Source organism: Salmo trutta, chromosome 39 (genome assembly GCF_901001165.1).
Source record: "Salmo trutta chromosome 39, fSalTru1.1, whole genome shotgun sequence".
NCBI classification, from domain to species: Eukaryota; Metazoa; Chordata; class Actinopteri; order Salmoniformes; family Salmonidae; genus Salmo; species Salmo trutta.
The window spans coordinates 19,448,651-19,471,729 of record NC_042995.1 but is presented as its reverse complement, the minus strand read 5'-3'; the positions used below and the strand labels follow the sequence as shown (position 1 = coordinate 19,471,729).

The 23,079-nt window shown below is 43.2% G+C and overlaps 1 protein-coding gene across 1 annotated transcript in view; it reads left to right on the top strand.

The window, feature by feature from the left end:
- The first annotated feature begins 725 nt into the window (after window positions 1-725).
- LOC115179445 (aryl hydrocarbon receptor) overlaps window positions 726-23,079 on the top strand; it is a 74,573-nt gene continuing 52,219 nt past the window's right edge. The window contains exons 1-2 of the mRNA XM_029740983.1: window positions 726-1,213; window positions 9,701-9,888. Coding sequence (XP_029596843.1) covers window positions 1,155-1,213; window positions 9,701-9,888 — 247 coding nt within the window. The 5' untranslated portion in view covers window positions 726-1,154. The remainder of the gene's footprint in view (window positions 1,214-9,700; window positions 9,889-23,079) is intronic.

Below are 23,079 nucleotides of genomic sequence, written 5' to 3'. Positions count from 1 at the left end.
TATCTTCTACTGCATGGGAGAAAGTGGCTTTGGAAATGTCTGGTTGCCAAAGTTCATGCACTAACATAAAATGATCTGAAACTGTGTATATTAAACATGTTTTAATCTAGTATTCCAGTATAAAGTTAGAGGCCCAGGACAATAGCCAGCATTTAAATTGAGATTGGTTATTGCGCATAGCTCTGAGCGCATTCTCCGTGATATCAAAGGTTGCAAACGATTATGTAAGTACAATATGTACAGTTTGTCCTCGATGTATATATCAACAACTCCACCATTAAAGGGGCAATCTGCAATTTCTTAACCAATTTTTGACATGTAAATTAATGATACTGTATTGATTCTTGAATAATGTAAATTCTAACTACCTCTTGAGCTTAGTTCAACTGTCGTACCCCATCAGAACCCAAAATATACGCTTGTTTTACTCTATTGTTTGTAATTAGAAACGATCACTGTATAGCCTCAATACATGGTTACAACTATGATTTTGATATGATGGATGCTCAGTCCTTGCATCCATAGCTCTGTGCCTCTGCCTAATAATTTCAGAGTGGATGCATTTCTCAAGCTCCATCCCTCGGGATGTTTACCATAAACAGTGGCCGGGTCACCGCTTTATTATTGTTTGAATCGCAGATTGCCCCTTTAAAGGTATATCTCTCTCTCTTTTGTGTTATATTTCCTGGAAGCGCTTTGCACCAATAGCGAGCAGCCCTACTGTACCTGCTGCTGGATTGGTTGGAGGAGCAGAAAAAGCAGCCATTACTCTCGCCCAACTGGGGGAGTGTACAGTATGTTAATGCATTAGGAATGACAGCTTCAAAAAAATAAAAATATTTTTAAAAAGGAAGGAGTCAAATGTATTCGGATCACGCACGCCATTTATAGCTGCTGTGCAGTTTGAAAAGTTTCCTAAACTTTTGTATCAAAAAGCAATTTTGGATTTTGTCGGTCTGGTCTACCAAGAGGAATAGTTTCTGTTCATATTTGGAGCGTCGACGTATGAGACGTTCTGTACATCGGCGGACTCCGTGTGGATATTTACATTATACAGAGCTGCATCTAGTCGTGTGTCTTCGAAAACGACCTGCAACAATAAGAGGGACACGTATAGGATAGTCTTATTCTATAGACTTTCTTAGGGAGACATTATGTTGGGGAGTACGGCGCAGTACGCAGCTAAGAAACGGAAGAAGCCTGTTCAGAAAATGTAAGCAACTCTGAATATCATTTTCAAGTTAAAAGATACGGCTACTTTGTGTAAAGGAATGGTTACATTATCTTACAGGTCAACCAATGCTACTAATACAGGTTATAACGATACAAAACAATAAACTAAATGTTTCGTTTGAAGGTTATTCTACTATTATGTGAATAGTAGACTTTGTGTAGCCTATCGTGTGGCACTTATGTTCACTATAGGCTATGGGTTCTGAGCTTTACTAAATCAAGTTACGCAAATAAGACCGATGTGCATGTTCACCACTTTTTATCATAACTTTATGGGTGAATGCATGACGGCATTTTGACGATACACACATTGCGTGACGTGTTATGTATCAATCTACAATTGATCATATTCTATGAATAATATGCATATTATGATACTGGGTTTGTGTTTAAGTTTTGCGTAATGTTGTATAGCTCTGGGTATCTGCAGTGATTCTGCAGATGCAACGATACCAAACTGATTTAGCCTACTGTCTCGTTCCACACCATTTTCATTCGATTTTTTTTTATCTATACAATCTCTATTTAAGTTCTCAGTATTTTCCACGGCAGCCTACTATAAATGCTTCCTCAAGTCTTTAGGGTTACCTTAGGATTTAATTTTGGTGTGTAGATATGGTCTGGCATGGAAATGGTACTCTTGCATTAGCCATAATCAAGTTGAAAATTGACTGCGCTCTCACGCAATGCTTACATGGGGAGAGCAAGGGAATTTGGGGCGAAATTTTGTAATCTGATAGTCCTGCGTTTTTTTCCGATCATGAGGACAAACTTTTTTATTTCTTAATTTTTTCCTATGCAAATTACCATATTTCTAAGTCACACAGTTACACAGTTGTATTTTCTGGCAAAAAAAATTCACTTGAACAAATCGTTTTTTTAATGTTTAAATATATTGCACTATTCAGAACATTTGTCCCAAGATTCCAGCAAAAATCTTATTTTCGTTTATCTGACTTTCATTTATCTGCATGTCCAGCCCTTATATTTACATAAACAGTTGCATTCATGAGATGTCAATAAAAAGATAAGTTCTGTCTAAGCACAAACCTGATAAAAAAATGAATTTATATGAATGCTGTAAGTACATCAATTGTTTGCTCACTGGAAAAAGATTATCTAACTAGTTACTGACAACTGTGTTGAGTTTGGAGTTTGTGTCAGCAACTATGTGAGCATACAGTGTTATAGACACATGTCCAGGGATTTCCAATGATCTTCTATATTGGAGAACCCCTTGCCTTTTAATGACCCTTGTGTGGCTTGTACGCATCGTAGAGCAAAAAACATGTGCGTGTTTGTGAGAGTCTTAGCGTTTCATAGAAAGCTTTTAATAGTTTGTAGCTCAAACCATTCGGACTCTCCAGATATTTTTGTATAAAAGACCCGCCCCCGGGATCCTTCGGGTTCCGCCCTTGTCTCACAAACACCGCTCTAGCTCAGCCCCCGCTAATCAAACAGACTAATGGTTGGTATTTACGGATGCTGAAGATATAGACGATTCCAATGGTACGAGACTAGCTCAAACACACAATGTTTAAAAGGGGTTAGAAGTCCAAAACTCACCAGCGATACGGTGGGACTCAATGAGTTAATAAGTACGAGAAATTACTTTATTATTACCTACTGTTACGCTCGTCGTAAACATTGGGCCAAGGTGCAGCGTGGTAGGCGAACATTTTACTTTATTTTAAAATGAACACCGACAAAAACAACAAAATACAAAACGACCGTAAAGTTCTGCAGGCAACACAGCACCTATGCAAAAACAAGATCCCACAACCTAAGGTGGGAAAAAAGGCTGCCTAAGTATGATCCCCAATCAGAGACAACGATAGACAGCTGCCTCTGATTGAGAACCATACCCGGCCAACAAAGAAATAGAAAACATAGATTTCCCACCCTAGTCACACCTTGACCTAACCAAATAGAGAATAAAAGGGATCTCTAAGGTCAGGGCGTGACACCTACTTATAACCTTACGACCCTATTAGCAACAGCAAGTATTTTGCTCACTTTTAAAAAGTATTTTCTTTCTCCAATCTCCCAACTTTCTGTCAGCCCTATATGGAAACGTTCTCTTTTCATTGCTCTCTCCCTCTATCACATTTCCAGAAGGTTGGAACAATGGCACAGGGTAACTTGTTGGCCTTTTAAAAAGAGAAGATTGATGACATAACATTACCTACAGCAGTAGACAGTGTCTACAGTTCTATAATGTCTAATAGAGTGAGCTTTTTCTACCTCCACAATGATATCATTGTGTGGCTGCTGTGTGCAGACCAGGCGTAGGCTGCCTCTCAAACAGCACTCTATTCCGTATATAGTACACTACTTTTGACCAGGACTCATAGGGCTCGCTGGTCAAATGTAGTGCGCTATATACGGAATAGGATGTCGTTTGGGATGCATCGCTAGTGTTTTAGTAGATATTGCTCTGAGTATGATACTGAGTCAGCCATTCTCACTTGGTCACAGACTTTTAGTTGGTGAGATTTCCACTAGGAAAAATCCCTTTTAGAACAGAAAATCCATGACTCTTTGTCATGCCTTTGTGAATCAAATAAGAGTGATCCAACAATTTAGCAAACATTTCACATTATCTAAGAGACGTATAGACATACAGACAGATAGGCAGGCAGGCATGGAAACAGACACACAAAGACAGACACACAGACACACAGACAGACAGACAGGTTAGACCCTGGCTCTCCAGTCCACACCAGACCCTCGGCCACCTCTCCACCCCTGGCCTGCCACTAGTCAGTGATGTCACATGGCTACATTAACTGTAACAGACCTCACCAGAAGCTCATTACTGGGAACTCTTGACCCAATGAGCCAGAAGTGACTCGGCTATTTTTGGCAGCAAGTATGTCAATGGATTAATATGACTTTGATGACCATGGAGGGGCATGCATTCACTTTCCCACATTTTAAAGCTTTACTTTAAGGGACCCCTATTCCCTATCCATAGGTGTGGCTTCTACCTTCACCATTACTTCACAGACAGTGTCCTGACTGTTTGGAAGGAATGTTAGACAGTATTTTCCTTGTCTTTTTTTTTCATCTTTACCAAACAGTTTGGAAAGAATGTTAGACACTTTTGATGTAATTATTTTAGACATAAAACCTAATCTTATTCAGGGGTTGTTGTTACACTGCCTCAGACAAAATACCTTTGTTTGGGAGTCTGGGAAAGCAGTCTTGCAATAAGATGGTAAAACTCTGCCAAGATAGATAACACTACACACCCATTGTTTTAAGAATTGGACCTACAGTATGATTAATGGTGAGAGAGCCGGCGAGGTGGGCAAGACGAACGCTGCAGGTTGAGCCATCTGAGTTTAATTCCAGTCTTGTCTTGTTGAGGTGGACCAGAGACAGATGTCCATGAAGTTCTACTGGATGTTATCAGGGTGGGAATGACCTTACCAGAGCCGGGCTCAAATAGTATTTGTGCACTTTCAAATACTTTAACTGCCCTTGGTTGAGCTTGCCTGGCGCAAAAGAACCAATAGAATAGGCCCAAAAGGGAAAAAACCCTGCCAATCTGGCACTCCGTGCAGGCTAAGTCAAATGTTGAAAGTATTTGATGGAAACAAATTCTATTTGAATCCAGGCCTGGGCCCCGCTGTTTCCAAATGTGCACAGGCCTCTCGTGTCAGTTGTCGATTACAACACTCAAAGTCAGATGACCTAGATCTGGTTCCTCTATCGCGCCTCCTCTGTTCAGCCATCAGGTTGACCTTTGGAAGACTGGCCTGTTATCTATTTTGGTTCAGATCTAGGCCGTCTGGTTTGAACTGTTTATGGGAAGGTTGGCCAGTTTAATTATGTAATCCAAAATGCTACAAGAAGCTAGCACTTATGTTATTAGAAATACATAAGTATGTAAACATCACTGTGTGGTCCTTGCAGTGGTTAAGAATACACTACTGTAACATTGAACTACATGCACCCGTATCAAAACATGCTAATGTCACTTGGAATTTGTCATTAACTTGTGATAACACCTGTGCTACAACAATGAAGGTACCTCCGTCTGTGTGAGGAATCCAAGATGGAATCCAACTGACGGAGGACGGACAGAGACGGTCTGAATGAAGAGCCTATTGTCCCCAAGGCCAGTCTCTGGTGTCGTCACTTTCCCTTGTTTTCGGGGATTGTGTAATTTGGTTCCAAACCTCTGGCTTGAGTTACTGTTGAAATCCCTTCGGTTAAGCCCTTGGTGGTGAAAATACAGTGTTGGGTTACAACAGACCTCTCCATTTGACAACAATGGCTTGGTTTCTCAAGACAAAGTTCTCCCAAACATTGAACCAGGATATTCTGAAGTGGGAGAGGTTGTTGGTTTTAAGGATTGGTAAGAGTAGACAATGACACACTGTGTTAACAACATTATAATGTTTAGGGTTTGAAATGCGATCTATGTCTATGACAAATCATTTCTAATACATTTTTCAGTTTTTCTTATATGTCTATGACCGTTCGTTTATAATACATTTTTTCAATTTTTCTTATATGTCTATGACAGTTAATTTCCAAGAAAATGTTTCACATGGTTTTTCTTGGAATAGATGATTATGATGTACAGTATACTTGACACACAGCGCTAATATTGCCTTGCTTATCAAATGCCTAAAACAACTCTGACCAGCCTAATATAAGCTCTTGGACTTAAGGCCTTTTGTAGTTAGTTGAACATTATAATGGATTAATTATGCTATTTGACAGTTTACAAAGAGAGTTAAGTACGTTTCTAGGAATATGCCAGAGAGAGTATAGTAGCTGTGACCCAAAGGTGCTTGGTGAGACTTACTCTAAGACAAACACCTGGGACACAGCGGCCTGTATTTGTGAGGAGTCAGGATGATGTCATACTGCACCAATGACCTGGTTCTTTACTTGAGGTTGAGAATCACATGTGTTTTTCTTGCTATCACAGTGTTTTTCTTGCTATACTTTATTTACTTTGCCACCATGGCATTTTTTTGCTTTTACCTCCCTTATCTCACATCATTTGCTCACATTGTATATAGTCTTATTTTTTTTATTTTTTTTATTTTTTTTCTACTGTATTATTGACTGTATGTTGTTTACTCCATGTGTAACTCTGTGTTGTTGTATGTTGTCGAACTGCTTTGCTTTATCTTGGCCAGGTCGCAATTGTAAATGAGAACTTGTTCTCAACTTGCCTACCTGGTTAAATAAAGGTGAAATAAATAAATAAATAAAAAAACATCTGTTTCAGCTACTCTTCAACTATCAAAGGGGACCGAGTCTCTGTTTGTATCTGAAATGACACCGTATTCCTTATAGTTCACTACTTTTGATGCTATAGGGCCGGGATGTCAAACAAATGTTCCACGTGGGCCACATTCAATCTTCACCGAGGTCCGGCGGGCCGCAGTTAAAATGTAGCTTGTCGTCAAAATTTGCTAAAAACTTGTTCTCTATCGCTTTCTGGAATGTTCGATGCTTATTGACTGTCAAGCTTTCGTTTCGACGACTGTTAGCTAGCTGGACAGAGTGAAGAGACTATACTGTATATACTGAGCAAAAATATAAACGCAACATATAATGTGCCATGTTTCATGAGCTGAAATAAAAGATCCCAGAAATTGTCCATATGCACAAAAAGCTTTTTTCTCTCAAATTCTGTGCACAAATTTGTTTTATATCCCTGTTGGTGAGGATTTCTCCTTTGCCAAGATAATCCATCCACCTGACAAGTGTGGCATATCAAGAAGCTGATTAAACCGCAGGATCATTACACAGGTGCACCTTGTGCTGGGGACAATAAAAGGCCACTTAAATGTGCAGTTTTGTCACAACACAATGCCACAGATGTCTCAAGTTTTGAGGGAGCGTGCAATTGGCATGCTGACTACAGGAATGTTCACCAAAGCTGTTAACAGATAATTTCATGTTAATTTCTCGAACATAAGTCGCCTCCAACGTTTTTAAAAATTTGGCAGTACGTCCAAACGGCCTTACAACCGCAGACCACGTGTAACCATGCCAACACCGAACCTCCATATCCGGCTTCTTCACCTGCAGGATCGCCTGAGACCAGACACCTGGACAGCTGATGAAACTGAGGAGTATTTATGTCTGTAATAAAGCCCTTTTGTGGGAAAAACTAATTCTGATTGGCTGCGCTCTTGCCCAGTCATGTGAAATCCATAGATTAGGGCCTAATTAATTAATTTAAATTGACTGATTTCCTTATATGAACTGTAGCTCAGTAAAATCGTCAAAGTTGTTGCATGTTGCGTTTATATTTTCGTTCAGTATATACAGTTTACATACACCTTAGCCAAATACATTTAAACTCAGTTTTTCACAATTCCTGACATTTAATCCTAGTAAAAATTCCCTGTCTTTGGTCAGTTAGGATCATTACTTTATTTTAAGAATGTGAAGTGTCAGAATAATAGTAGAGAGAATGATTTATTTTAGCTTTTATTTCTTTCATCACATTCCCCGTGGGTCAGAAGTTTGCATACACTCAATTAGTATTTGGTAGCATTGCCTTTAAATTGTTTAACATTCCGGGTATCCTTCCACAAGCTTCCCACAATAAGTTGGGTGAATTTTGGCCCATTCCTCCTGACAGAGCTGGTGTAACTGAGTCAGGTTTATAGGCCTCCTTGCTTGCACACACTTTTTCAGTTCCTACCTATTTTCTATAGGATTGAGGTCAGGGCTTTGTGATGGCCACTCCAATACCTTGACCTTGTTGTCCTTAAGCCATCTTGCCACAACTTTGGAAGTATGCTTGGGGTCATTGTCCATTTGGAAGACCCATTTGCAACCAAGCTTTAACTTCCTGACTGATGTCTTGAGATGTTGCTTCAATATATCCACATAATTTTCCCTTCCTCATGATGCCATCTATTTTGTGAAGTGCACCAATCCCTCCTGCAGCAAAACACCCCCACAACATGATGTTGCCACCCCCGTGCTTCACGGTTTGGATGGTGTTCTTCGGCTTGCAAGCCTCCCCCTTTTTCCTCCAAACATAACGATGGTCATTATGGCCAAACAGTTCTATTTTTGTTTCATCAGACCAGCTGCAAACCGAAGCCTGGCTTTTTTATGGCGGTTTTGGAACAGTGGCTTCTTCCTTGCTGAGCGGCCTTTCAGGTTATGTCGATATAGGAATCGTTTTACTGTGGATATAGATACTTTTGTACCTGTTTCCTCCAGCATCTTCACAAGGTTCTTTGCTGTTGTTCTGGGATTGATTTGCACATATTGCACCAAAGTACGTTCATCTCTAGGAGACAGAACGCGTCTCCTTCCTGAGCGGTATGACGGCTGCGTGGTCCCATGGTGTTTATACTTGCGTACTATTGTTTGTACAGATGAACATGGTACCTTCAGGTGTTTGGTAATTGCTCCCAAGGATGAACCAAACTTGTGGAGGTCTACAATTTTTTTTCTGAGGTCTTGATTTCTTTTGATTTTCCCATGATGTCAAGCAAAGAGGCATTGAGTTTGAAGTTAGGCCTTGAAATACATCCACAGGTACACCTCCAATTGACTCAGATGATGTCAATTAGCCTATCAGAAGCTTCTAAAGCCATGACATGATTTTCTGGAATTTTCCAAGCTGTTTAAAGGCAGTCAACTTCTGACCCACTGGAATTGTGATACAGTGAATTGTATGTGAAATAATCTGTCTGTAAACAATTGTTGGAAAAATTACTTGTGTTGTGCACAAAGTAGATGTCCTAACCAACTTGCCAAAACTATAGTTTGTTAACAAGAAATTTGTGGAGTGGTTGAAAAATGAGTTTTAATGACTCCAGCCTTAGTGTATGTAAACGTCCGACTTCAACTGTATATTTCTTTACTCAAATCGCCCTCTGGCCTTGAGTTTGACACGTGCTATAGGGAATAGGGAGCCATTTTGCGCGTTTGCAAACTTGAGACATCTCTCTAAAAGACAATTGTTCTTGGAGGTTTTTGGGTCTGGATCACATTTCATTTCCTGAAGTGGCCCTATGTATGATTTTCAGCAGCCTTAGAATCTTCTTTAGCGCCAGAATTCACTTCGACAGCAACCCAACAGTGGACAGGGGAATACCCTAACCCGAATAGCACACGGCTAAAATCATAGAGTAGATCCAACTTCATTAAGGACTAAATTGATCAGGCATTTTCACATTACAATAAAATTCAATCGGATTCCATGTAAGATGTGCACTACTATTCCATTCTCTTCTTTACCAAAATATTTTTTACAAGAGAAACCATGCTGTGTAGCAGAGACCGGGGCTGCTTGTCAGACTTTCTACTCTTGTCTGTAATTCTCAGCACCAGCATATCTTAGAAGACTCTTTTCAACAGTAATAGAAAGACCAAGGTCTCGGGTTGAAACGGGGACCATAAAAAACCCTGCATCAATTTCAAACCCCCATCATTGAACGTTATCTTGTTTTTCTGTCTTTTTCAGTCCTAAACCCCCTCCTACAGATGGCATCAAGTCGAACCCGTCGAAGCGCCACAGGGATCGGCTGAACGGAGAGCTGGATAAGTTGACCGGGCTGTTGCCGTTCTCAGAGGATGTGCGTGCGAGGCTGGACAAGCTGTCTGTGCTTCGGCTCAGTGTGGGATACCTCAAGGTCAAGAGCTTCTTCAATGGTGAGTGTCAAATACTCTGACTCATAGATAAACCAACACTTTAGCTGCCTCATAGGTCACATTGTGGCTAGCTCTTACGGCAGAGGTGAAGACTGTTAGATTGAGATCTGTAGTTTTTGGTTTGAGGCTTCTTTTTCTCCCTTCTATTCGCCTCGCTTCTCAACTCTGACTACTAGTCTTCCACTCGCTGTCTCTTTCTGCATCTCTCTCTCTCTCTCTCTCTCTCTCTCTCTATTTCTCTCAGGAAACGGTCTATATCTGTGTTGCCATGTTAATTACACTTTGAGTCTCTGAGGCCGAGTGTTGAGTAGAGGACAGACAGAAATATGGCCAGACGCAAGCTTCCTTTTCCTGTCGAGCGGCAACACATGTTCTAAATATCATCGCGCATCCTTGTCCCCCCCACCGCCTGGCTCCTCTTAACTTTCCGGCACCCCTCTTAACTCCCAAAACAGCAGAGGATGTTCATTTGGTCAGAGATGTTAGCTAGCATTGCACACACACACACGCGCGCACTCACGCACGCACGCACACACATACGCACACCAGGCAGGATTGTACTGTCCTGCTAGTGTTTCTGCCCCACACAACGTTTCCTCACGTTGCTCTGTCCAAAATAGCATCAATTAGAAGCAGACTGCGGCTTCGTTGCAAGCCAGGCCATGACGGGAGCTAACAGACACTCCGAATGAACAGACTATTTTTATTTTTAGTCTGGGGCATCCACCGACATAGTTGTTAGCTATAAACACTCTGCAACAACAACAAAGGCAAATCAGACAAGGCCTTTTGCATAGTGTATGTTTTGGACATAACTTCCTTGGCAACTAAAGGTGTTAATTGTAATGAATGGAGACATGCGTTTATTGAGTCACTAAGTAAACGTTGCCAGGGCGATGGCCGTACACAGTGTGAGTAGTCATGAGCTGCAAGCCCCAAAGCGGTTAGGAGATCCCGTTTTGTTTCCATCCTTTTTTGACACCACAACAACACACACAACAGCAAGAGCGGCAGCAGAGCCTCTCTCCCTCATCCTCTCTCTCTCTCTCTCTCTTTCTCCCCCTCTCTCTCTATCCCCCCTCTCTCTTTCTCTTATGGAGCAACAGAGAGGGTCAGAAGGACAGAGAGGGCTTGTGGAGGGAGTTGGAAGTCAGGCCTTGAACTCCACCCACACTCTACTTCCTGTGCAACCGCTTACCCTCCTTTCCTTCTTCTGTTCCCTCCCGTACTCCTTCCTCATCGGCCTGTGTGTAGTTCACAAACTCCCCCTCCCCAAACAAATGCAACAGGATCCAAGTAGAGTGGTGTACTGTGCTTGCACGGAATGGTCCGGAAATTGATTGTCATATACAATATATTAGCATTTTTCCATTATTAGTTGCTATTAAAGATACTAGAACTAGTTCAACTCTACTTAAAGTGGGCCTTATATATTTTATACACACATTTTCTCAATGATGCAATTTTTGGTCAACCTCAAACATGCGGTGGCGGTCAACTCCCCTTGCCCGCTTTTAATTTATGACCATAATACGCTTTGGTCAGGCCTGAGCTATGTAGATGTATGGAGAGCTCAGAGTGGGTTGAAGTGGCTGGATGTTTGGCTCAGGAGAAAGAGACCTCTGTACTCTGAGGTTCAAGTTGGACCTGCTCTGTCTTGCCCCTCGCCTCAATCACAGACCACTAAAGGATGACGGGAAGGAGGCCGGCCTCGAGCCGTAAGGCGTCGCGGTTGATGAGAAAAGGGTTGGGTCCCACGCCTCCCACGCCTCCCACGCCTCCCACGCGGCGATCCACATAAGCAGCACATTGTGCCTTCCCCATGATCGTCAACCTACTGGCCCACCAAACCCCAGTTTGCTTTCTCTCCCTGTCTGCTGAAAGTACTGTGTTTTAATGTCCCCTGGGTGTCTGCTCTCTGCAGGGGCCCCACTGCTACATAATCTATCTGTTGTCTGACCATGGTGGTTATCTTTAGTGTGTGACCTCAGTTCAGAGTGGAAGTGTCAATCAACCATTTCCACACTTGATATCTCTCAACTATCTTCTGATTGAGAATGAATCAGAAGGTGCATGACCTCACAAAACAGCTTGTAGTTGCAACATTATTCCCATATTAACAAAGTCTACACATGGGGGAATAACAGTGAAGGTTAATAGATTTGTGTGGCTGAGCTCACCATGCATTCACTACTGCAATATGGACAGTGGTCTTTCAAGGCTTCTTCGTACCATGTGGTTCTTATCTCTGTGTTTGACTTGACTGACACTGTGAAGTAAGGGAGTGTCAGTGAGTGTCAGTGATAGTGTGGGAATGGAGGTTTGACACTGTACGACTCTGAACTGGGGTCAGTGAAGTTGAAAGATCACCACCCTGAATCCATGTGACTCTATGGTGAGACAACAGACAGACTCTGTAGCAGAGGGGCCCATGCAAAGTGCAGAAACCCGGGGGAGATAAATACTGTGTGTGTGTGTGTGTGTGTGTGTGTGTGTGTGTGTGTGTGTGTGTGTGTGTGTGTGTGTGTGTGTGTGTGTGTGTGTGTGTGTGTGTGTGTGTGTGTGTGTGTGTGTGTGTGTGTTACTGTCAGCAGACAGGGAGAAGGCATCCTGGGATCTATTGGGCCAGTAATGCTGATCATTGGATCTTTGGTTCCTAACAGTGGTCTGCATTGATGAAGATCAACATTTCATCCAGAAAGTAACTCGGAGACAGTCATGATTGTCGACAGAAAATATACTGAAGCACCGCTTTACCTTTATCCGTCACGATAGGCTTGTGTGAGCTCCATCGGTCAACCACCCCACAACACCCACGCACACACACACACACCCACAACGCACACATCCATCTTTCCACCTCCTCCCTGTGCGTTGTCTCCCTGCTTAGCACTGGTCTTTGTCTCTGTGAAGCTTGTTTATCACCTCTGGGATCTGAGGCTGCCTGCCTGCTGGGCGCGGAGGGATGGAGGGGCAGGTTTGGGGAGGGGAGTTCTGGAACATTGCTGGCTGGCTGCACAACCACAACACGAGGGACTGCTGTCGGAGTCAGCTGTGTTTGCCTAGTGACAGATCTGACGTCTAGATTACTGGTAGGCCTAACCCCTGTCACGTTCTAGCTCTGTGTTAAAGAAACGATGAATAGGCCGTGTCCCATTATAACTGAAATATACCTGTAGTGTTCTTCATGTTCCTGTGGACCTGCAAGGTGTGCAGGTTTCTGTTCTAGCATAGTACTACTGACATGTCAGATTCAACTCATAATGAAGAGCCTGATCATTTGTATTTCAGTTGAATTTGTGTTGGTGCTGGGCTAGAACAAAAGCCTGTGGGTTCCTAGGAAACAGGATGGAAGAACACTCCTCCATTATGTACGCCTCCCAACTTTATCTCCACTAGTGATGCCATTACCCCTACCCCTTCCCATCCCCCCCTCGCTGTATCCTGTCTTGGGCCTCTGTGGTGATTTCACACCCCTTCCCCCACCACCTTCCATGGCTTTCCCAGATGTTTTTCCAGCGTTAGGATTTTGCTTTGGGGAATAGGGAGGAGTGCAGGTCGGGTCGCTAGCATGCCCCAACAGACGCAGGCTGTAAAACATGATAAACAAGCTACTGAGACAGTCACCTTTGACCCCTTCCATGCTAACCAATCTCACATTCTCCTGGGGTCATGGTACGGTTATACTGAGGTTGTACTGAGGTTGTAATAAGGATGGACTATGGCAACTGTGCTTCATTTCACTTCCTGTGTGACATACATTTGGTCTTATTTGTTATTATTCTGAACTGAAATCTTCTTTGAATGGATCTCTTTCAGTTGCTCTTGTTTGTTACGAAGTGTTGACAGAGTGAGACTTGAGTGTTGTGGGTGTTACTGTCGGTGACGTAGATACAACACAGGGTTGGATTCAACGTTAGTGCATGTGCAGGTCAAACAAAAAGTAGAGTGACTGGGCTGCCTTTTTGCTGAGAAACAAATGTTCCCGCTGAGACTAAACACACGCTAAACGCTTAATCCTAAAACCAAACAGAACATCATTGACCAATATTTGGATAATGCAGCTTTTCTTAATCGGTACAGAGCGAAATCATGGCACAGATTCAGTATTCACACAGTTATGATGTCACAGACCCAGGGTTAGAGAAATATGTGTTTAGGTGTTCATACACTCAAATGACTGTAATGCACGTGTCATCTCAACATTGACCTTGTATCCCTTTGTGGATTTTGAAGTCATCCAGTCATAAATAGCTGCCTGAAGGGTGGATGCGATTTGTAACGTGCATGATCACACACCAGGTCCATTTGCATTGTTATTGCCATTCTTCTCGTCTGTCTATGTGACGCCATTGTAACTACAGTGAGTAAGTGGGGTTAGTGAGCAGGATGGTGTCTGGACATGTTCAGCTGGGTAATGTTTGACATTGTAGACACATTGAGGGCTACGCGCACACACACACTCGCGCACACACACACACACACACACACACACACACACACACACACACACACACACACACACACACACACACACACACACACACACACACACACACACACACACACTGCTCCAGGACATAACACGATGAAATGGAGTGAGAAGTCACAGAGACAGAGAGGAATGTTCCCTGTCACCATTAGCAGTGACCTCTAAACCCTTGACCTCCCAGAACAATCTCACAGGCTCTGGCAGGCTCAAGGTTTTGACATGTTGTTGTTGACTACCTAGACACCAGGGTTTCTCAAACTCCAAAACATGCACCCATGGGGGGGGGCGAGTTTGGGCGACCAAGACCAAGAACAAGTACGGTCTATACAAAGCTTTAGTTCAAATACCTGTTTGAGAGGGATAACAGTCACTGCTAGTCTAGTTTTGTTGAGTCTGTGCTGAGTTTTACCTTAGATGACTAGTACTGTCTCTGTTACTCCCTCCTGCCTCTCTCTTTCTCATTCATTTTCTCACCCTTTTTCCTTCCACTCACCCCCTCGACCCGTTCTTTACTGAGCAAAGTATGAAAGCAGACCAATACGTGAAGCATTATTGTGGGATTTCTATAACCGATTCAGGCAACAGTAAGATGCACCAACAACATAGTGGTTTATGAGCCTATAATGTCACAACCTGACTAAAACATGAGTCACTCTGTCACAGTTGAAATCTGTTTTTGAAGAACCAGACTAGTCAACATTAGTTCTTTCACTATGACACATAGTTATAGTGCCGTAGGAATGTCCCCGGGGGCACCGCAATAAGAATAACAACAATGGTGATTATTTAACCACAGTGATATTACCAACTACCACCCATTTAACACAATGATGTCAAGACCGGCTTATGATTTACAGATCAGTACACAATGAGTAAACAAACAAAAAAAGGCACATAAGCCATAAAAGCCAGACTTTAACAACGTGCTTTTTTCCTTTTTTTTTCTTCAACTCTAGGCGTTTTCTTCTCTCCGTTTTCTTCTCTCCGTTTTCTTGGGGCACAGGGGGTCTTCAGCGGGTGCTTGGGCATGTTCCTACTTGAGCAGCTAGCCGCTTGCTGCTGTGTTTTGACTGGGTTTGTGCTTCAGAGGGCAAGCCAATAGTCATGGCCCTATGCTAGCTGAGATGGCTAAGATGGAGTCCTGCGTTGGGTGGGTTGGGTGGACCTGGAAAAATCTAGCTTCGTACAGGAGTGCAGTTCAGTGGCTGCCACAGACCATGTTCTCTGTAATTTACTCCAGTGTTGCTTCATGACCATCTTGATCATCTCGCTGGCTTGCTTAGATTGGGCACAGGGTGAACAGGCTCCATCCCTGACGTTTTTTACAATTTGAAGTTCCAACTTATTGAGCAGCGCCCTCTCTGTAATGGCTATCAAACACAAGGCCAAACAGTTGGTACATGTACAATATCTATGTCTGGTTAGAGTGAGCTCCTCTACTTTCCAGATGGTGTCGAGGTCCTGTGTTTGAGTTATGATCAAGTTACATTGCAGGCGAAGTGCTAAGACTGAGGAATCTGCCACATGCCAACTAAACCGTATCACAAACCCAGCAGATTCCTCCAGTTATACCAACTGCTAGCTAGCACTGAAACACTAGCCCTGTACTGTATTTGAACTAAAATATCACTGGGGTCTCTACCCATATTTGGGATTGAATTTGACAAGAAATGTCTATCTTAAAATGCTCAAAATAAAGACTTATGCATTGTACGGCATTGATTGCTACAATATCCACATATTACATTTTTGAGTAAAAGGTGGTCAGAGATGAGTAAGGGAAGAGTTACTGTTAGGGTTAAGGTGTGCATTGAACCAATCACATAGGTTGAGTGGTTCGTACAACCAATCACAGGATGACCACAGGGGTCATAAGGTCAGACAGATATCAACAGCAGTCGAGTAAGGCTGTCTCAATCAGGCCAGGTTAATGGTCACCATGCAGGACATGTTGAGACTGGCCCTAATGACCTACAGCTTTCAATCTCATGTTCCTCGTAGAGCTCAAGCCCTTTTCGCTCAAGCCCTTAGTGCACTATGGAGGGAATAGGGTGCCATTATGGACACGTACCATTACGTTACACTGAATGACTCCAGCCAAAACAAATATTGATGTTCTGCCTCCCTCTGAAACAAACTGCTTCTTTTTTTCATATCAACAATGGAGAAGCCGTATAACTTTCTCTCTATGGAAGAATACAATGGATAGAAAACAAATAGGACCAGGCAAATCAATGCTTGGAGAAGACAATGTCCAACGTTGCTATTGTAATTTGAAAAGTAAGTATAAGAAAAAGGGTCTTTCGTAATAGCTCCCACACTAGTTGAAAAAGAGTGGTCAGTTGAGAGTGAAAGTCGAAAGGGGTTCTCATGGAGCGAGCCATGATGAGACGACAGAGACAAATGAATGAATGGCCCCAAAGAGACTTGTAGATCTACTCCTGTTTCTTTCTGTAGACCTACTCCTATTTCTTTCTGTAGACCTACTCCTATTTCTTTCTGTAGACCCACTCCTATTTCTTTATGTAAGTCTACTCCTATTACTTTCTGTAGACCTACTCCTATTTCTTTCTGTAGACCTACTCCTATTTCTTTCTGTAGACCTACTCCTATTTCTTTCTGTAGGCCTACTCCTATTTCTTTCTGTAGACTTACTCCTGTTTCTTTCTGTAGGCTTACTCCTGTTTCTTTCTGTAGACCTACTCATGTTTATTTCTATAGGGATACTCCTATTTCTTTCTGTATGCCTACTCCTGTTTCTTTCTGTAGGTCTACTCCTGTTTATTTCTGTATGCCTACTCCTATTTATTTCTGTAGGCCTACTCCTATTTCTTTATGTAAGCCTACTCCTGTTTCTTTCTGTAGACCTACTCCTATTTATTTTATGTACTGCGACTCCTGTTTCTTTCTGTAGGCCTACTCTTGTTTCTTTCTGTAGGCCTACTCCTCTTTCTGTAGGTCTACTCTTGTTTCTTTCTGTAGGCCTACTCCTCTTTCTGTAGGCCTACTCCTCTTTCTCTAGGCCAACTCCTGTTTCTTTCTGTAGGCCTACTCCTATTTATTTTATGTACTGCTACTCCTGTTTCTTTCTGTAGGCCTACTCTTGTTTCTTTCTGTGGGCCTACTCCTCTTTCTGTAGTCCTACTCCTGTTTCTTTCTGTAGGCCTACTCCTCTTTCTGTAGGCTACTCCTGTTTCTTTCTGTAGGCCTACTCCTGTTTCTTTCTGTAGGTCTACTACTCTTTCTGTAGGCCTACTCCTGTTTCTTTCTGTAGGCCTACTCCTGTTTCTTTCTGTAGGTCTACTACTCTTTCTGTAGAACTACCCCTGTTTCTTTCTGTAGGCCTACTCCTGTTTCTTTCTGTAGGCCTACTCCTGTTTCTTTCTGTAGGCCTACTCCTGTTTCTTTCTGTAGGTCTACTACTCTTTCTGTAGGCCTACCCCTGTTTCTTTCTGTAGGCCTACTCCTCTTTCTGTAGGCTACTCCTGTTTCTTTCTGTAGGTCTACTACTCTTTCTGTAGGCCTACCCCTGTTTCTTTCTGTAGGCCTACTCCTGTTTCTTTCTGTAGGCTACTCCTGTTTCTTTCTGTAGGTCTACTACTCTTTCTGTAGGCCTACTCCTGTTTCTTTCTGTAGGCCTACTCCTGTTTCTTTCTGTAGGTCTACTACTCTTTCTGTAGGCCTACTCCTGTTTCTTTCTGTAGGTCTACTACTCTTTCTGTAGAACTACCCCTGTTTCTTTCTGTAGGCCTACTCCTGTTTCTTTCTGTAGGCCTACTCCTGTTTCTTTCTGTAGGCCTACTCCTGTTTCTTTCTGTAGGTCTACTACTCTTTCTGTAGGCCTACCCCTGTTTCTTTCTGTAGGCCTACTCCTCTTTCTGTAGGCTACTCCTGTTTCTTTCTGTAGGTCTACTACTCTTTCTGTAGGCCTACCCCTGTTTCTTTCTGTAGGCCTACTCCTGTTTCTTTCTGTAGGCTACTCCTGTTTCTTTCTGTAGGTCTACTACTCTTTCTGTAGGCCTACTCCTGTTTCTTTCTGTAGGCCTACTCCTGTTTCTTTCTGTAGGCCTACTCCTGTTTCTTTCTGTAGGCTACTCCTGTTTCTTTCTGTAGGCCTACTCCTGTTTCTTTCTGTAGGCCTACTCCTGTTTCTTTCTGTAGGCTACTCCTGTTTCTTTCTGTAGGTCTACTACTCTTTCTGTAGGCCTACCCCTGTTTCTTTCTGTAGGCCTACTCCTCCTTCTGTAGGCTACTCCTGTTTTTCACTGAGAAACAACAGAAGTGGCTGCATGATAATAACAAGAAAAGAGCAGCAGGAAATAGGGCACTTTAGCTTCCTATTGCTTTGTTCTCTTTTGCAGACCTATGCCCCTCATCCTACCCAGCAGATTTGGCTAAGTAATGCATTTGATGCTCTTCCTTATTATTGAGAAATCCGATCGAGATTGATGGGAACAGAGATAATTAGGGGTTGTGAATCATCGCTTCTCGTTTCTGATGCATGAGTTCAACTTTTGGCAAGAGGAAAGGAAACGGAGAGAAACTTCATCTCTCTGAAGGACAGCTGTTATGTTTTCGGCCCTTTTTTTATTAACATCCAGTGTTATTCAGCTGTCACTAAGTCACACACGCCGATACTAACAACCCCACAACAGAAGAGATAGTCAAGGAGGGGGGAAAAAACGATTCCTTTATTTTCATTGAATGAAACGTCTTCTAGAGAATACATACGGGATGTATAATAGAGTTCTCCTTCTACACTGTGTCATGAGAACGGTGCGACTTAACACTAGAAACATCTTGAGGGACCCCTACTTCATGCCAAAACTAGTAATTTTGACTCCAACATTCCTACAGTCTAATAAATACATTTCTTATATGTTATTGTAAGAATACTCCTTTGGTTGTTTATGAAGGTGTCGGGTAACATTAGAATACGGAAAAAGTATTATTTCAAAGAACACTATAGCGTTTTAAGCTCAGGGGTTAGGTTCAGGGTTAGAATTAGTATAACGGGGCCTCCCGAGTGGCGCAGTGGTTGAGTTACAGTGCTTGAGGTGTCACTACAGCCCGGGGTTTGATCCCAGGCTGTGTCACTGCTGACCGGGAGACCCATGAGGCAGCTCACAATTGGCTCAGCATCGTCCGTGTTAGGGGAGAGTTTGGCTGGCTGGGATTTCCTTGTCCCGTCGCGCTCTAGCAACTCTTTGTGGAGGGCCGGGTGCCTGCAAGCCGACTTCGGTCACCAGTTGGACAGTGTTTCCTCTGACACGTTGGTGTGGCTGGCTTCTGGGTTAGGCAAGCAGTGCGGCTTGGCAGGCTCGTGTTTTGGAGGATGCATGGCTCTCAACCTTCACCTCTCCCAAGTCCGTAGGGGAGTTGCAGAGATGGGAAAAGACCGTAACTACCAGTTGGGGAGAAAAAGGGGTAAAAGTTTAAAAAACATGTATTTTTTAAAGAATTAGTGTAAGGGTTCGTTTTAGGGTTATTGAAAATAGGATTTTGAATGGAAATACATTTTAGGTCCCCACAAGGATAGTAAAACACGCTGTGTGTGTGTGCTCCTCGGTCATTTATCTGGGGAAACCCGGTGAGCATGTTGAGTGATCTCCTTTATGTAAACAGGAAGCTCTCTTTGTTCAGACTGAGTGGATCATAGGAAGTCAGGCCGAATAGGAATGCCTCACTGTGGCTTGATGCTTGGTGTCTCAGAGCAGCAAGGTGCCCGCTAACCTCCGCTCCAGCTCTTCACCCCTGGCTCTGATCTAGCGCTGGCTCTTTGCCTGCTCCTTCCGGCTGCTGGGGAGAGACGGGGATTAGATGCAGGATCTTGGATGGTCATCGTTGTTCAGGGCTGGGCTGGACAAGTCTGGATAGGACTGGGCTGTGATGTTTAGTTAGCTGCAGTTCTAATTGTATCCTTCAGGTGATAACATGACTCAGGAAGGGAATATCCATTTCCAACAGTCCACTTCCCTGAGTTTGTACGAACAGCTGAGTGTGTTCCTGTGCAGAAGACTGTTGAATAAGAACGTGCATCAGGTACATACCTGCCATGATGATTCATAAGAGCAGCAATGATCTAGTGTTTCTGGGAGGAAAAATATGTTTCCATGAGCGGATTAATGTGCTTAATTTTAAGAAGTTGTTTGGCCACTTTAGTTGTGATACCAACCTTATCAAAACCTATAGGTCTATGGGCTAGGCTACATGAGGTGTGCGACTATGATTAGAAAAAGTTTAAAAAAAGAGAGTTTTTTTAGTGCTGGGCATCATACACAAGTGATAATATATAATTCACAAGTAACAGTCAAGTATTGTCACCCATCAGACTGTTCTTGATTTAATGTCATTTTTACATATACTAAATAATATATGTGTGACATTTGTTTTGATTTAGAATGGACCATTATCATGCATCTGTCTCGAAACAGGGGCAGCGGTGAAAAGTACATGTCATCTATGCACTTAAATAGCGAATGGAGGATGCTTTTCCCCTGGTTCATTTTCATGCCAGCCATGTAGGCTATACTCCTGTTGTAAAGATAAACAATGTGCTCTATATTAGGAAAGTTAATAAATAAATATAGTAGGCCAAGCCTAGAGAAGCTGATGGGATCCTCCTCTTTTTAGTAGAGGCCATCACTGTTTTCTCGCGCAATTGCATAGCCTATAGAAATGTTGCGCAACATTTGCATTGATGTCAGATTGATTAGAGCAGGGCTGCCCAACCCTCTTCTTGGAGATCTAATGTCCTGTAGGTTTTCAGTCCAACCCTAATTTAGCATATCTGATTCAGCTAGTTAAGGTCTTGTTGAGCAGCTAATTAGTAGAATCAGGTGTGTTAAATAGGGTTGGACTGAAAAGCCACAGGACAGTAGATCTCCAGGAAGAAGGTTGGGCAGCCCTGGATTAGAGGGACAGTAGAGTACTGAGTACCAGGTAGTTAGCAAGTTTGGTAGGCTACTAATGACCATCAGCAGCATCAGAGCTTGGAGAAGCCTAATTACCGCGACTAAACGGTCACGTGCAATTTGACTGCCTTCATGGCTCGTGACCTCTGGTGTGGCGGTAATACGGTCACCACAACAGCCCTATTCTTGACTCAACTTCTTTTTTTTAATGAGAAGTGTTTGCCTCTTCGGATTTTCTGTTTCTGAGAAACGTTTTCTCGGTTTCTTCCATGAAGACTTCCTTCTGAAACTCATGTATGTTCTTCCACTGACACATAATGACGGAACAATTTCACCCACTGTCATGGCACAGACCATGAAACATGTTGCACCAGACTGCACATACACTTCGAGCTCACCTGACATCATGGCGGTGGAAAATTACTGGCAGGCATTCCCCTCCCCCAGAGTCATGAATGAACGTTTACATAGGCAGAGCCCCACGTGGGTTCTTAGAATAAAGAGGTGGAGAAGTGGAGATCGGGAAGGAAGGTAAGAAGTAAAACAGAACAAACCAGCCTGCATGTCTTGTCAGAATCCATTGTTTATTCTACACCTCTCTCTAATCTACGCCTCTCTCTAATCTATGCCTCTCTCTCTCTCTCTCTCTCACTCTCTTTGTTTATATCACTCTCTTTTGCTCACTCCCTTTTCTCCCTCTCCCTCTCCTCCATTATTGCTCTCTCTTTTTCTCTCTCTTTTCTTTCTCTCCCTTATCAAATGTTTGCACCTCTTTCGCCCTCTTCTGCTTGGCATGAATTGCATCTTCGAAGTCAACACACTAAACACTGAAAGACTTGTTGGAGCAGATTACAGAATTCCCCAGTGGAGTGTGATAGCTGTTTCCCAACATATCCTTAATCTGTGGAATCAAAGTCATAATTCATGGGGAAATAAGACAGTATGGGCTTGTTGGGCAAAGATAATAGTTTATATTTCACTACCAAGCTTGTGTAAACTTATTGCGCTTACCTGGCCCTTGTTACAGCGCTATATCTCTTTTAAAAAGCAGAAATGTTGAACTTGAACTGAAAACAACATTTCCCCTGGCAAGAGTTGTGTAAAGCAAGCAAACTTGAGGCAAACTTGAAGTAGAGAAAATAACTCCAGCAGCTACAATATGTGCAATGTAAGAAGTGACGGACAGATACGTAGAATATCTGTTCTTCCAGAGAGAGGCTCTGGCCATCGCTTCCTCCCTGCTCAGACAGCAGAATCACTCTGGACACCCGGTCATGTCCGCTCTCCACTCTTCTCTTCCTGTCTTCCGCAAACTCTCATAGTCGTACTGTGTCGCAGTGTTGTGGGTTGCGAGGCACACAGGAAGAGATAGGGCTCTCTTTCCTCTTGGTCCCCAGGGGAGGCATGCTTGTGTGAGAGCAGGGCCCGGGATCTGTCAGTGGGGCTGGGGCTGGGGCGAGGAGGTGGTGGGGGGGGGGGGGGGGGGGGGGGGGTGTCTCTCAATCAGTTCTCTCTGCCTCTCAAGGTCTCCTGTATTAGCGCTGGGGACACACAGACGAGGTGCCCTTGTCTGTCAGCGAACCTCAAGAACACGCACACACAGTGCAACACAGGGTGTTGATGTCAGAAATTCAGGAGCCCCTTTTCAGCATGGGCTCTTGGTGTTGCTGGGATGTGGCGGCAGGGAGGGCGAGAGAGAGAGAGAGAGAGAGAGAGAGAGATATTACAGGTCTTATTTTAGCTGCTGCCTCGTCGCTCGGCTTGACGCACTCTTGTACCACCGCC